Source organism: Manis javanica, chromosome 4 (genome assembly GCF_040802235.1).
Source record: "Manis javanica isolate MJ-LG chromosome 4, MJ_LKY, whole genome shotgun sequence".
Classification (NCBI taxonomy): Eukaryota; Metazoa; Chordata; class Mammalia; order Pholidota; family Manidae; genus Manis; species Manis javanica.
In genome coordinates this window covers 135,153,577-135,165,802 of record NC_133159.1, presented here as the reverse complement: position 1 = coordinate 135,165,802, position 12,226 = coordinate 135,153,577, and the positions used below count along the sequence as shown (strand labels likewise).

The window sequence follows — 12,226 nt, the reverse complement described above, 5'->3', positions numbered from 1 at the left end:
TCTGTTGATTGCTTTAGGCAGGATGGCTATTTTGACAATATTAATTCTTCCTAGCCAAGAGCATGGGATGAGGAGCATGTTGTTAAGCCTCCATGTGTTTGTGGGCCTTTTTGTTTTCTTTGTACAATTTATTTCTAGTTTCATACCTTTGTGGTCTGAAAAGTTGGTTGGTAGGATTTCAATCTTTTGGAATTTACTGAGGCTCTTTTTGTGGCCTAGTATGTGGTCTATTCTGGAGAATGTTCCATGTGCACTTGAGAAGAATGTGTATCCTGCTGCTTTTGGGTGTAGAGGTCTGTACATGTCTGTTAGGTCCATCTGTTCTAGAGTGTTGTTTAGTGCCTCTGTGTCCTTATTTTCTGTCTGGTTGATCTGTCCTTTAGAGTGAGTGGTGTGTTGAAGTCTCCTAGAATGAATGCATATATATTTATAATGGTTATATCCTCTTTTTGGACTGTCCCCTTTATCATTATGTAATATCCTTCTTTATCTCTTGGTACTTTCTTTGTTTTGAAGTCTGTTTTGTCTGATAGAAGTACTGCAACATCTGCTTTTTTCTCCCTGTTGTTTGCATGAAATATCTTTTTCCATCCCTTGACTTTTAGTTTGTCTATGTCTTTGGGTTTGAAGTGAGTCTCTTGTAAGCAGCATATAGATGGGTCTTGCTTCTTTATCCATTCTTTTACTCTGTGTCTTTTGATTGGTGCATTCAGTCCATTTACATTTAGGGTGATTATTGAAAGATATGTACTTATTGCCATTGCAGGCTTTAGATTCATGGTTATCAAAGGTTCAAAGGTAGCTTCTTTACTATCTATCTAACTTAACTCTCTTATTAAGCTATTATAAACACAGTTTGATGATTGTTTATTTCTCTCCCTTCTTATTCTTCCTCCTCCATTCTTTATATGTTAGGTGTTTTGTTTTGTGCTCTTCTGTGTTTCCTTTGACTGCTTTTGTGAGTAGTTGATTTTATTTTTTTGCCTTTAGTTAGTATTTGGTTGGTCTGCCTACTTTGCTGTGATTTTATTTTCTCTGGTGACATCTATTTAGCCTTAGGAGTGCTTCCATCTAGAGCAGTCCCTTTAAAATATCCTGTAGAGGTGGTTTGTGGGAGACAAATTCCCTCAACTTTTGCTTGTCTGGGAATTTTTTAATCCCTCCTTCATATTTAAGTGGTAATCATGCTCGATACAGTATTCTTGGTTCAAGGCCCTTCTGTTTCATTGCATTAAATATATCATGCCATTCTCTTCTGGTCTGTAAGGTTTCTGCTGAGAAGTCTGATGATAGCCTGATGGGTTTTCCTTGGTAGGTGACCTTTTTTTTCTCTCTGGCTGCTGTTAATACTCTGTCCTTGTCTTTGATCTTTGCCATTTTAATTATTATATGTCTTGGTGTTGTTCTCCTTGGGTTCCCTTGTGTTGGGAGGTCTGTGGGCCTCCATGGTCTGAGAGACTATATCCTCCCCCAGTTTGGGGAAGTTTTCAGCAATTATTTCTTCAAAGACACTTTCTATCCCTTTTTCTCTCTCATCTTCTTCTGGTACCCCTATAATATCAATATTGTTTCATTTGGATTGGTCACACAGTTCTCTTAATATTCTTTCTTTCCTGGAGATCCTTTTATCTCTCTCTGCATCAGCTTCTCTGTGTTCTTGTTCTCTGATTTCAATTCCATTAACGGCCTCTTGCACCTCATCCAGTCTGCTCTTAAGTCCTTCCAGAGATTGTTTTATTTCTGTATTCTCCCTCCTAACTTGATCCTTTAGGTCTTGCATATTTCTCTGCAGGTCCATCAGCATGGTTATGACTTTTATTTTGAATTCTTTTTCAGGAGGATTGCTTATATATGTCTCCCCCAATCCTCTCTCAGGGGTTGTCTTGGTAATTGTGGACTGGATCAAATTCTTCTGCCTTTTCATGGTGGTAGAGGTAGTCGTAGGCAGGTGGCATGTATGTCAGCTCGGGGAACAAACTCCCTTCCTGCTTGCTGGTTGCTGTGCCTCTCTGTGCTGCCTGTGTCAGTCACCCTCACATCAGGAGTAGCATCCGGTCAATCCCCTGAGCCGCCGTGGATGGGGTAGCCCCTGGAGCAGCCCAGAGCCCTGCTGGGAGAGGCAAGCACACTGGTTGTGCTCTCCTGTGAGAACGGCGCCCCTTCATGCCTCTGCCTGCGCAGGACAGCTGCATGCCGGCTGGGGCCCTGGGTTTAGCCCAGGCGGCTGCGCGCTGGGAGGAGACTGGGCGACTGCTGTGGGCGTAGCCGCTGCCAGGCTGCTTGGCACTGTGGCGGGGCTGCAGCGAAGGAGGAATGAACAGCAGTCTGCTGATCGCCATGAGGGGCCTCAGAGCTGTGCTGCCTCTCATGGGGTTAGGGCGCCTGGAGTTCCCTGGGATTCCTAGCTGCTGGGCTGAGTGTGCCGGGGTACTTCCATCCAACTGTGAAGCTCCTGTCCCTTTAAGTCCTTCAAAAAGCACTCGCTTTTCTTTTGTCCAAGGGGAGCCAGCTGTGGGGACCCGCTCACAGATTTTACTTTTCCGTTTCCCTAATATCCAGCATACCACGCAGTGTGCATCTGCGCTCCCAGTGCAGATGACTAGGGCTGGGTATTTAGCAGTCCTGGGCTCCCACTCCCTCCCCGCTCCAACTCCTCTCCTCCTGCCCTGGGAACTGGGGTGGGGGGCACGCTTGGGTTCCGCTGGGCTGCACTTGTATCTTTCCAGGCGAGACAGCTGTGCTAGTGTCTTACCCCTTTCGTAAGATGCCGAGTTCTTGCAGATGTAGATGTAGCCTGGCTGTTGTACTGTATCCTCTGGTCTCTGTTTTAGGAATAGTTGTATTTGTTGTATTTTCAAAAATATATATGGTTTTGGGAGGAGATTTCTGCTGCCCTATGCACGCTGCCATCTTGGCTTCTCTCCGAATGCTTCATTCTTAATGTACGTAGTCTATAGCGACTTCCTGCAAGTATGTGAATAGAAGGCCTTGACGTCATCTGGTGAGATTTGGGCTCTTGTCCTCCAAAGTCTTTGTGGTTGTCGCTTCTGTTGTTTAATGGTCCTTCATGAACTGGAGCTAACCTCATGACCTCATCTATGAAAATAGATTTTGAGGAAAAGTATTGGGAAATGTCATGCCACAGCAGACCATTTTCTCTGAAATGTCTTTAATGATACCACTTAGCACTCACATTGCAAGGCACTATTGTGCATTGATGCCTCCGTGATAATCAACAGTAAGGAGCAGAAGTTGAACCCAGGAACTTTGGCCCTTGCATGGGTAATGGGGTGTGTTAGTGTCCAGAAACAAATTCCATATATATACATATACATACTGTCCCACAAACATCCCCAAAGTGAAAACAGGGTTGGCTATGGAGGAGTCCCAGGAAAATTTTTCATGACCTTGGATGAGTCTTTCAGAGTCAGAGTTTTGAGCATTTGCTCCATTGTTTCTCAGCTGCTATGATGTGATGCATCAGTTAATTCAATTATTTCATTAAAAGTTTGACTTCTTTCAAAACATTTACTTCAGTAAGCCTGTGTTCCAGTAAAACTTTTGATGGTAGGACTTGGCTTTAGCTTATTTTGGAAGACACAGCCCCTTTCCCCTCCAAAATGTTGGGTTAGTAGTGAAATGACAGTCCCTGAAGAACTAAGGGGCCTCCTCCTCCCCTGAGCCTCTGGAGAATGTTCTCACTGACCCCAAGTCTTGGGCATTTTCATAGCACGATTCTCCCCCTACCCCTCTACTCCTGCCAAATATCTGCATCTGCTCTGGGACATACAGAAAGTCAGTTTTGATGGAACTTTCCTTAGAGGACAGATGATATTCATGCATTTTGGACACCTCCCCAGGACTCTCTCAGTCACTTTGAGTTTCTCACTTTTCCGACAGCAGACAATCACTCACGTGGTTTAAGTGATTTATTGATGTGTCTCAGCTGTGGTTGTTAAGGTTTCAGGACATTTCAGCCATCGAGGTCTTTAAGAAGCCCTTTTCCTACCAGCGGAGCCACGCTACTTCATTCTGCTTGACACTGTACTCCTTAACCAGTGTCATTTTTTTTCAGTTCTTCCTCTTTGGCAACATAGATCCTCATGGCATCCACCGTGGACATCCCTTTGTTCCCACTCCATGCCTCCTACTTGGCCTTGGCTTTCACATCTGTGTCAGGCAGGGCAGGGATAGTGCAGTCGCCCTGGGTGGCCTGTTTGTAGAAGCTGTACACTAACAGTTTCTCCTGATCACTCACAGGTCCCTTCAACTCCTTGACAGCAGCACAGGCCATTTCAAACTCCACTTGATACATAGGGGGAGTTGAGGCCGGCCCCTCTGCCCTTTCTAGGTGATGTTATCTGGTGCTACACGCTAGAGGGTGGAAATTTAGAAGCACTTGAGACTGGCGATTAAGCCTGTTAAAGAGGTAAAGGGAGAAAAGTAGGATAATTTGTGGGAAGAATGTGTGTGTGTGCTCAGTGAGAATCAGATGCGTTTTTATAAAATACATACTGCAAACTGGGGCCCACTGATTGGGTCTGCCCCACAATTCTGGCGCACACAGTGCATTTTGAGGACCACCATTAACATTTCAAAGGTATCTGTGATGGCAGACAATTATGGAGTGCTGCTACTGTCTAAAGGAGAAGCGCTGGGGGCTACTGTGCAGCTGTGGCGTAGGGGGCTCCAGTTTGAGAGAAGAGACCTGGCTGCGGGGGAGAACGCCTCTCTCAGAGAGTGGCACGTCTGCACTGGTTAATGGGCAGCCTGGGCAGGGGCATTCGGTGTGAGTAACTATGTGCAGGGGGTCCCGGCGGTTACCGGGCCGGACAGAAAGCTGGGTCAGGGTCGTAGCTAATGGGGAGAACCGCCTGGGACTCACGAAGCACTGCTGTGCCGGAACAGGACAACTGCGTGGCCGAAACGGAGGGGGTTGGCCTGGGGACTGGGGTTGACGTTTGGGGAGTGGCCTGGAAGGGGAGGGGCGGGGAGGACACCTGCCTGTCAGCTTGTTGGTGGCCTTGGGCGATAGGGGGCGCTAGCGGCTGGACGACCTCGCCACCGAGGGCTCGTGGGTGAGCATTGCGCGTGCGCGCGGGGCGGTGGACGGTCGGCGGCGGAGCGCGCTGAACCGGAGTCGAGACTGCGGGCGGGGCAGAGGCTCGGCCTATGGTCCCGCCCCTGGCCGCCAATTGTGCGGTGGCGCCTGCGCCGGGCTCGCGGCCCTGAGCGGGGGGGGGGGCGGCCCATGCAGCAGCCAGCGTCGCCGCCATGGACCTAGGTGGGTGTCCAGGCCCTTCTGCCCCCGCGCTCGCCTGGGCCGCGACCTGCAACAGACGGCCTGGGCCGGGCTGAGCGGGCCGAGGCTGAGGGAGATTTCTGGGTTGGGGTAGGGTTTTGAAGGGCGGAGCTGTCCTCGGAGACCGGGGGTCGGGAGGCCGGCTTTAACCCCGGCCCTGCTGGTCCTTGTTCCCCCTGTTGCCCACTTCCGGCCCATTTCCAGGTGAGGGGCCAAGCATATGTGAATTTAGGTTTCCTGAAAGTGGGCAGGGGATCATGCACGTGCTTTTGCAAAATGCCGGAATCGGAGGGCGCCACAGAGATATCCCGGATGTCCCGATGGTCTCATTTATTGAACGTCTGCTAAGTTCTTGAGCAAGTGTCTTACAATCATTAGGTCCTTATGGGTAACCGGGGGTGATGATTCTGTACTCACCTCACGGAGTTTTGAGTTCTTATTGAGAGCGCGTGTATACAGCGTGTGTTATGGTGCCTTGTGCATAGCTGGCGTTCATCAGACCAGCATTTGGGAGGGGTTGCAGCAGTTGAGATGGCACAAAGTGCACCTTGATTCAGAATTCTCAGAATCAAGGCCTCGGGGGAGGGAGTGGGGAGCTGGTATAACTTGGTGGTTCCCTGTGCCCCCTACTACCTTGCTGGACATGCTCCAGATAAGACCAGGAGTCTGTACCAGGAGAGCTGGGGTGAGGCACCCCAACATGTGCCAGTAATAGTAGATTGTGGAGAAATGTTCTGGACCCTGTCCCCAGCTGGCTTTTAAGTGGTGGAATGGTAGAGCTTGATGAGTTTGGAGCTCTGTAGCTGTGGCAACTTTTGTCCCAGCCCCACCTGCTTTGTAGTTGTGACATCCTGAGCATATTGTTTCTGAGTGTTAGTGTTCCCATCTCTAAAACAGGACTAGTACTCAAAGGTTGATTTGAAGATAAAAAGAGATCCTATGTGCATACCACCAGAGATGCTATGTGCATAGCACAGTACTTGGTACGGAGTAAGCACTTAAACATAAGGAGTGGGCACTCACAAGCCCTAGTTAACCAGTAGTGATAAAACCCTTGGGATTTACTATTAAGTGCTCCTGGGACTTACTCCTTCAAGTAGCGCGTGTATGTACTTACTGTCTCTGGAAGGTATTAGGGGCCCAACAGCTGAGCTGATAGTGCAGTACAGTTGTTTAGAGTCGTAGTGAATATATTTTAAGGCCCTGGGAGAACAGACTAAGCCATAAGAAGGGCCAGAACCCCGAGAGACCCCTCAGTGCCCAGCCTCCTTGGGAGTCGGCCTCAGCCGCTGAGAGCCAAGGTGGACTGCAGTCACCAGTGGGTTGCACAGGAATGGTGTGATTCCTTGGCCTTTTGCTGCTCCCTTAAATGGTCGAAGGGGCAGGATCTTTTTGGGTCTCCTGGAATCAGGATTCTTTCTGCTGGCTCATGGCCTGTGAAAATGAAAAGATGTGTTCTTGGGGGCATGAGGGACAGAGAGAGGGGTAGTATCTCTGAGCCCTGGGAAAGGGAAGACGCATCAGGAACATTGAATACTGAGTAGTGTTTGTACTCTGATTTAGTCTGGGCCAAAGGAAACACACCTGAGAAAGACTTAGGTTCTTTCCTGTTGCTGAGTTGGGAGTGGGGAGATGGCAAAGAAAAGTGAGAAGATTCTGGTCCTGCCAACAATGGAAGGGTTTGGGGGAGCCAACATTTATTGAGCCTGATCCTTACTGTAGCTCTGTCTTATTTACCCTCAGAAGCCCTGGGAGATGGGATGGGGAGCTAACAGTGAGCCCCAACCCAACACCAAGGGTTGACTAGTATTTATCATTTGATCCTCACAGTCACAGTAGGAAGCCTGCATTATCCCCACAAGTGCAGAAGGGAAGTTCAGAAAGGCATCTCTCCAAGATCACACTGATTTTAAATGGCTGAGCTAGGATTTAAACCCATGTCTGATTAGACATCCCAAGATGCTTTCCTTGATATGTCTATGTTGCTTCATGGCTCACTGAAGGAAGGACTTCTTTTTCTTAATGGAGTAGAGAAGTTTCTTGTATCTACCCCAGATAACCAGGACATTAGTAGTTTCTTCTCTTTGGCAAAAAGCGTGGGGTGAACTGTTTCCCTAAAAGGCAGAATGTTTGCAGTCTGTTGACAAGGCAACGCCATAGGAGAAAAGGGAAGAGGCCAAGCTTGTTTCATTGTTCCTGTGCCCACAGTCCTGACCTGTGCCCCTCTTAGTCTGTATTTTATTTAGAAGCTCAGTTGTCATGTCCTGCAATATGTCCTTGGTGGCCCCTGGAGTCTGGTACTGTCCTGGTGCTGTCTGTCTCTCAAGCCCTTCCTTCCCAAATCCTCTGCTGGCCCATCCTTTGCTGGGGGGCCTTGCCCCAGCAGTCCAGCTTTTCCTTTTCTGTGCTTGTCCTGTAGGGTCCCATTCACTTCATTAGTTCCATTGGTCCTCTCTGGACAGACACCTTCCTGAGTCACATTTCATCGCTGACTTTCCTCCTGAGCTTCATCTGCATTTCCAATTTCCACTGCTGGAGGATATCTCAGCCTTAATGTTCTATCTTAAACTCTCAGTAACCAAAACCAACAGTGTTACCTCCAAACCAGTTCTGAGGCTGCTGTGTCCCCTACTCACAATGGTGCCTGTTGTCTTCCCAGTTCCAGGCTGGATGGTTTGGGAGTCATTTTTTATTCCTCAGGTAGGCATTTTTGATGCCAGCTCTGCAGTGGCTCCATCCCTTTCTTCCGCCCTTCCACTGATTTCATTTAGAACCCATATCATCTCTAAACCTGGTAACACAGCCAGCCTACTAAAGGCTGTCTCTTCCTCTAACCTCTGCTCATTATTTTGAACATTTTTCGCCACACTGTCTTAATTTGGCATCTTTCCATGCAGGACCCTTGAATATCTGTGAAGAAATGACTATTTTACATGGGGGCTTCTTGATGGCCGAGCAGCTGTTCCACCCCAGAGCGTTGGTAGAATTGACAAAGTCGGACTGGGAGCATGTTGGTCGGCCCATTGTGGAGGCCTTGAGGGAGATCTCTGCTACAGCAGGCTCCCAGCCCTTTGCCTGGAAGAAGAAAGCTCTGATCATCATCTGGGCCAGGGTTCTTCAGCCCTACCCTATCACTCCTTCTGACACTGAAACTCGGTGGCAGGAAGATGTGTTCTTCTCAGTAGGCAACATGATCCCTACCGTCAATCATACGGTCCTTTTTGAGTTGCTCAAGTCCCTGGAAGCTTCTGGACTTTTTATCGAGCTCCTGATGGTCCTGCCTACTGCCATCTGCTATGCAGAACTAGAGCACTTTTTGGAGCACATGACTGTTGACACTTCTTCAAAGGATGTGGCTTTTTTCCTCGACGTCTGGTGGGAAATGATGAAGCACAAGGAGAATCAGCAGGATCCCCTGCTCTCCCACTTTAGGACAGTGGCGCATAAGTACGTGTCCTCTTCAGATGAGTTCTCCCATCCTCCAAAAAGGTTTAAGTCTGACCCAGATGTGTGTCCTACCATGCCCCTGTTGGCCATGCTGCTCACTGGGCTGAAGCAAATCCAAAATAGAATCCTGTGTCCTGGGATGAAGTGCCGTGCATTAGCCAACTTGGCTGACATGCTGACGGTGTTTGCACTCATGGAGGACGACCCTCAGGAAGTGTGTGCAACTGTGTATCTAGACAAGCTGGCCACTGTGATCTCTGTGTGGAATTCAGACACCCAGAACCCATACCACCAACAGGCGCTGGCAGAGAAGGTCAAAGAGGCAGAACGGGACATCAGCTTGACCTCACTATCCAAGCTCCCCAGTGAGATGGTTTTCATGGGGTTTGAGTTCCTGCACAGCCTGCTGCGGGAATGGGGGGAGGAGCTGCAGGCCATGCTCAACAACAGTCAGGGGATGAGTTATGACAGCTACCGGCTGTGCGACAGTCTGACTTCCTTTAGCCAGAACTTGAAACTCTACCTGGACAACTCCAGTCTGTCCAAGGAAGAGAGGCAGGTGGTCTCCGAGCTGGCAGTGTGTGTCGCGGATTTCCCGATGAAAGTGAACAAGGTACTAAAGAACAAGGGCTCTGAAAAGGACATCGCTGCTTCCATTGCCATGACCATTATTGAACAGAAGATGGAACGGCACATGGAAATGTGCTACATTTTTGCTTCTGAGAAGAGATGGGCCTTCTCAGACGAGTGGCTAGCCTGCCTGGTTAATAATCGGACTCTCTTCCGAGAGCCAGACTTCGTTTTAAAGCTTCTGGAAACAGTGATGGAAGTCAGCACAACAGAGAGAGCCATCCCTGAATCTCAGATCAAACAAGTGACCAACTTGATCCTGGAATGTTATTCAGACCTCTCCTTGCCAGATAAAAATAAAGTCCTCTCAGGAGTCCTGCTTTCCTGGGGACGAAAGGGTCTCTCTGAGAAGCTGTTGGTTTACTTGGAGGGGTTTCAGGAAGACCTCAATACAACACTGAACCAGCTCACACAGAGTGCCTCTGAAGAGGGCTTGTTTAGAGCCATAGCCTCTATGGCCCGCTTGGTAATACTGCACCCAGAGATCACAGTGAAGAAAATGTGCAGCATGGCAGTGGTCAGCCTTGGCACCCACAAGTTCCTGGCTCAGATCCTCACTGCCTTCCCTGCCCTTAGGTTCACAGAAGAGCAGGGGCCAAATCCAGCCCCAACTTTCATGGTGTCCTGCCTCAAAGAAACCGTCTGGACAAAGTTCTCTACACCTAAGGAAGAAAAGCAGTTCTTGGAGTTCCTGAACTGCCTAATGAATCCTGTGAAGCCCCAAGGAATTCCAGCTGCTGCTCTTCTTGAGCCAGATGAGGTACTGAAGGAGTTCGTTCTGCCTTCCTTGATGCTGGACGTTGAAGAAGTGGACCTCAGTCTGAAGATCTTTATCCAGACTCTGGAAGCAAATGCGTGCTTAGAGGAGTACTGGCTCCAGACCTGTTCCCCATTCCCCCTCATTTTCAGCTTGTGCCGGCTCCTGGATTGTTTCAGTAAATACTGGCAGCTCCCCAGGGAGAAGAGGTGCCTCTCTTTGGATGGGAAGGATGTGGTGACACATATCCTGGAGCTCCTCTGTGAGACTGTATTGGCTAATGCCAAGACCTCCTCCCCAGACACCTGGATCAGGTCCCTGTCCTGGCTCCATCGGAAGCTGGAGCAGTTAGACTGGACTGTGAGTCTAAGACTGAAGAACTTCTTTGAGGGCCACTTTAAGTGTGAGGTGCCAGCCACACTTTTTGAGATCTGTAAGCTCCCTGAGGATGAGTGGACCTCGCAGGCTCACCCTGTGTATGGGCCAGGCACAGGGCTTCTTGCCTGGATGGAGTGCTGCTCCATCTCCAGCAGCATCTCTGAGCAGATGCTCTCCCTCTTGGTGGTGGATGTGGGCAACCCTGAGGAGGTCAGATTGTTCAGCAAGGGCTTTCTGGTGGCCCTGGTGCAGGTAATGCCTTGGTGCAGCCCCCAGGAGTGGCAATACCTTCATCAGTTGACTAGGAAACTGTTGGAGAAACAGCTTCTGCATGTCCCTTATAGCCTGGAATATATTCAGTTTGTTCCTTTGCTCAACCTGAAGCCCTTTGCCCGGGAGCTTCAGCTCTCTGTACTCTTCCTGAGAGCTTTCCAGTTTCTCTGCAGCCAGAGTTGTCGTAACTGGCTTCCAATGGAAGGCTGGAGCCATGTTGTCAAACTCCTCTGTAACAGTCTGACCAACCTCCTGGACTCAGTTAGGTTGATACAGTCAGTTGGCCATTTGGCCCAAGGACAAGAAGAGGACCTGACCCAAGAAACCCTATTTTTTTATACCCAAATATTCTGTCATGTTCTGCACATAATGGCCATGCTCCACCAAGAGGTGTGTGAACCACTCTATGTTTTGGCCTTAGAAATTCTGACCTGCTATGAGACCCTGAGCAAGACCAACTCCTCTGTTAGTTCCTTGCTCCAGAAGGTAAATGAGCAGCGCTTCTTAAAGTCAATTGCGGAGAACATTAGCCCCGAGGAGCGGCGCCAAACCCTGCTGCAGAAGATCAGTAGCTTTTGATCTTTGTGGATCAGAAAACAGCTGGTCCTCACAATTATGTGCAGTTGTACACAAGCTAAAAAGTATATGGCAATAATAGTATAAAGAAAATAGTTTCAGGTATTTGTAACATACAAGTTATAATAAAATTCTTTTTTGAGTTTCATCTTTAGAGTCTTTCTCATCAATAGTCTAGGCTTAGACGTGCTCTGAAATTGGGCTTAGCCAACGTCTTTAAGATCAAATCAAGCTGGGAGGAGTATGTTCATTATGACTTCTCCACCCTAAAATTTGGTAAATAAGCCCAAAGGTGAAACCACCCAAGTGGGCAAATTACAAGGTATGTGTGGTTTTTTGCACTGAAACCCTATTTAAGAATTATTTAGCAATATCTTGGAAGGAAAGGGCAGCAACTAGGGAAAAAACTCTTCTGCTGCCAATGAGCCATGTGATTTATGTGCCCAAAAGACCTGTGCCACTGTAAAGGAGAGGAAGGGACCAAGAAAATTATTGGGATAGATGAATGACCTCAAGAAAAACCGGTGTCTCCTGAATTGAGGATTTCTGCCATAGTCGTAACTATTTAGTGGATCCAGGAAAGTCTGTGCTAACACTACATCTGGTACACATAGCAGAGATGTTTTTAAAGAATGAGTATACTTATCTTCTGCCTGGGGTGGGTTATCATGGTTTTGAAGACGAGTGGAAGCAGGGAATGGTATGTGCAGAATCCTGAAGAGGTGAATCTAAGGTGCCCAGGGTTTATTACAGAACCCTGAAAACTGTTTGGTGAGTTAATTGGGGCTGCAAGGACAGGAAAAGGATATGCTCCATGACCTCCATAATATCCATATCCTCACTCAAAATGGGGCAGTATTCAT

The 12,226-nt window shown here is 48.3% G+C and overlaps 1 protein-coding gene across 2 annotated transcripts; it reads left to right on the top strand.

The window, feature by feature from the left end:
- The first annotated feature begins 5,053 nt into the window (after window positions 1-5,053).
- GEMIN4 (gem nuclear organelle associated protein 4) lies at window positions 5,054-11,511 on the top strand. 2 transcript variants are annotated; one of them, XM_017677321.3, is made up of 2 exons: window positions 5,054-5,284; window positions 8,200-11,511. In XM_017677321.3, the coding sequence occupies exons 1-2, from the start codon at window positions 5,275-5,277 to the stop codon at window positions 11,364-11,366; spliced, it is 3,177 nt and encodes a 1,058-aa protein (XP_017532810.2). In that variant the 5' UTR covers window positions 5,054-5,274; the 3' UTR covers window positions 11,367-11,511. The 2 variants fall into 2 exon arrangements, with proteins under 2 accessions (XP_017532810.2, XP_017532811.2); XM_017677322.3 differs by lacking the exon at window positions 5,054-5,284 and adding an exon at window positions 5,382-5,506.
- Window positions 11,512-12,226: the final 715 nt, after the last annotated feature.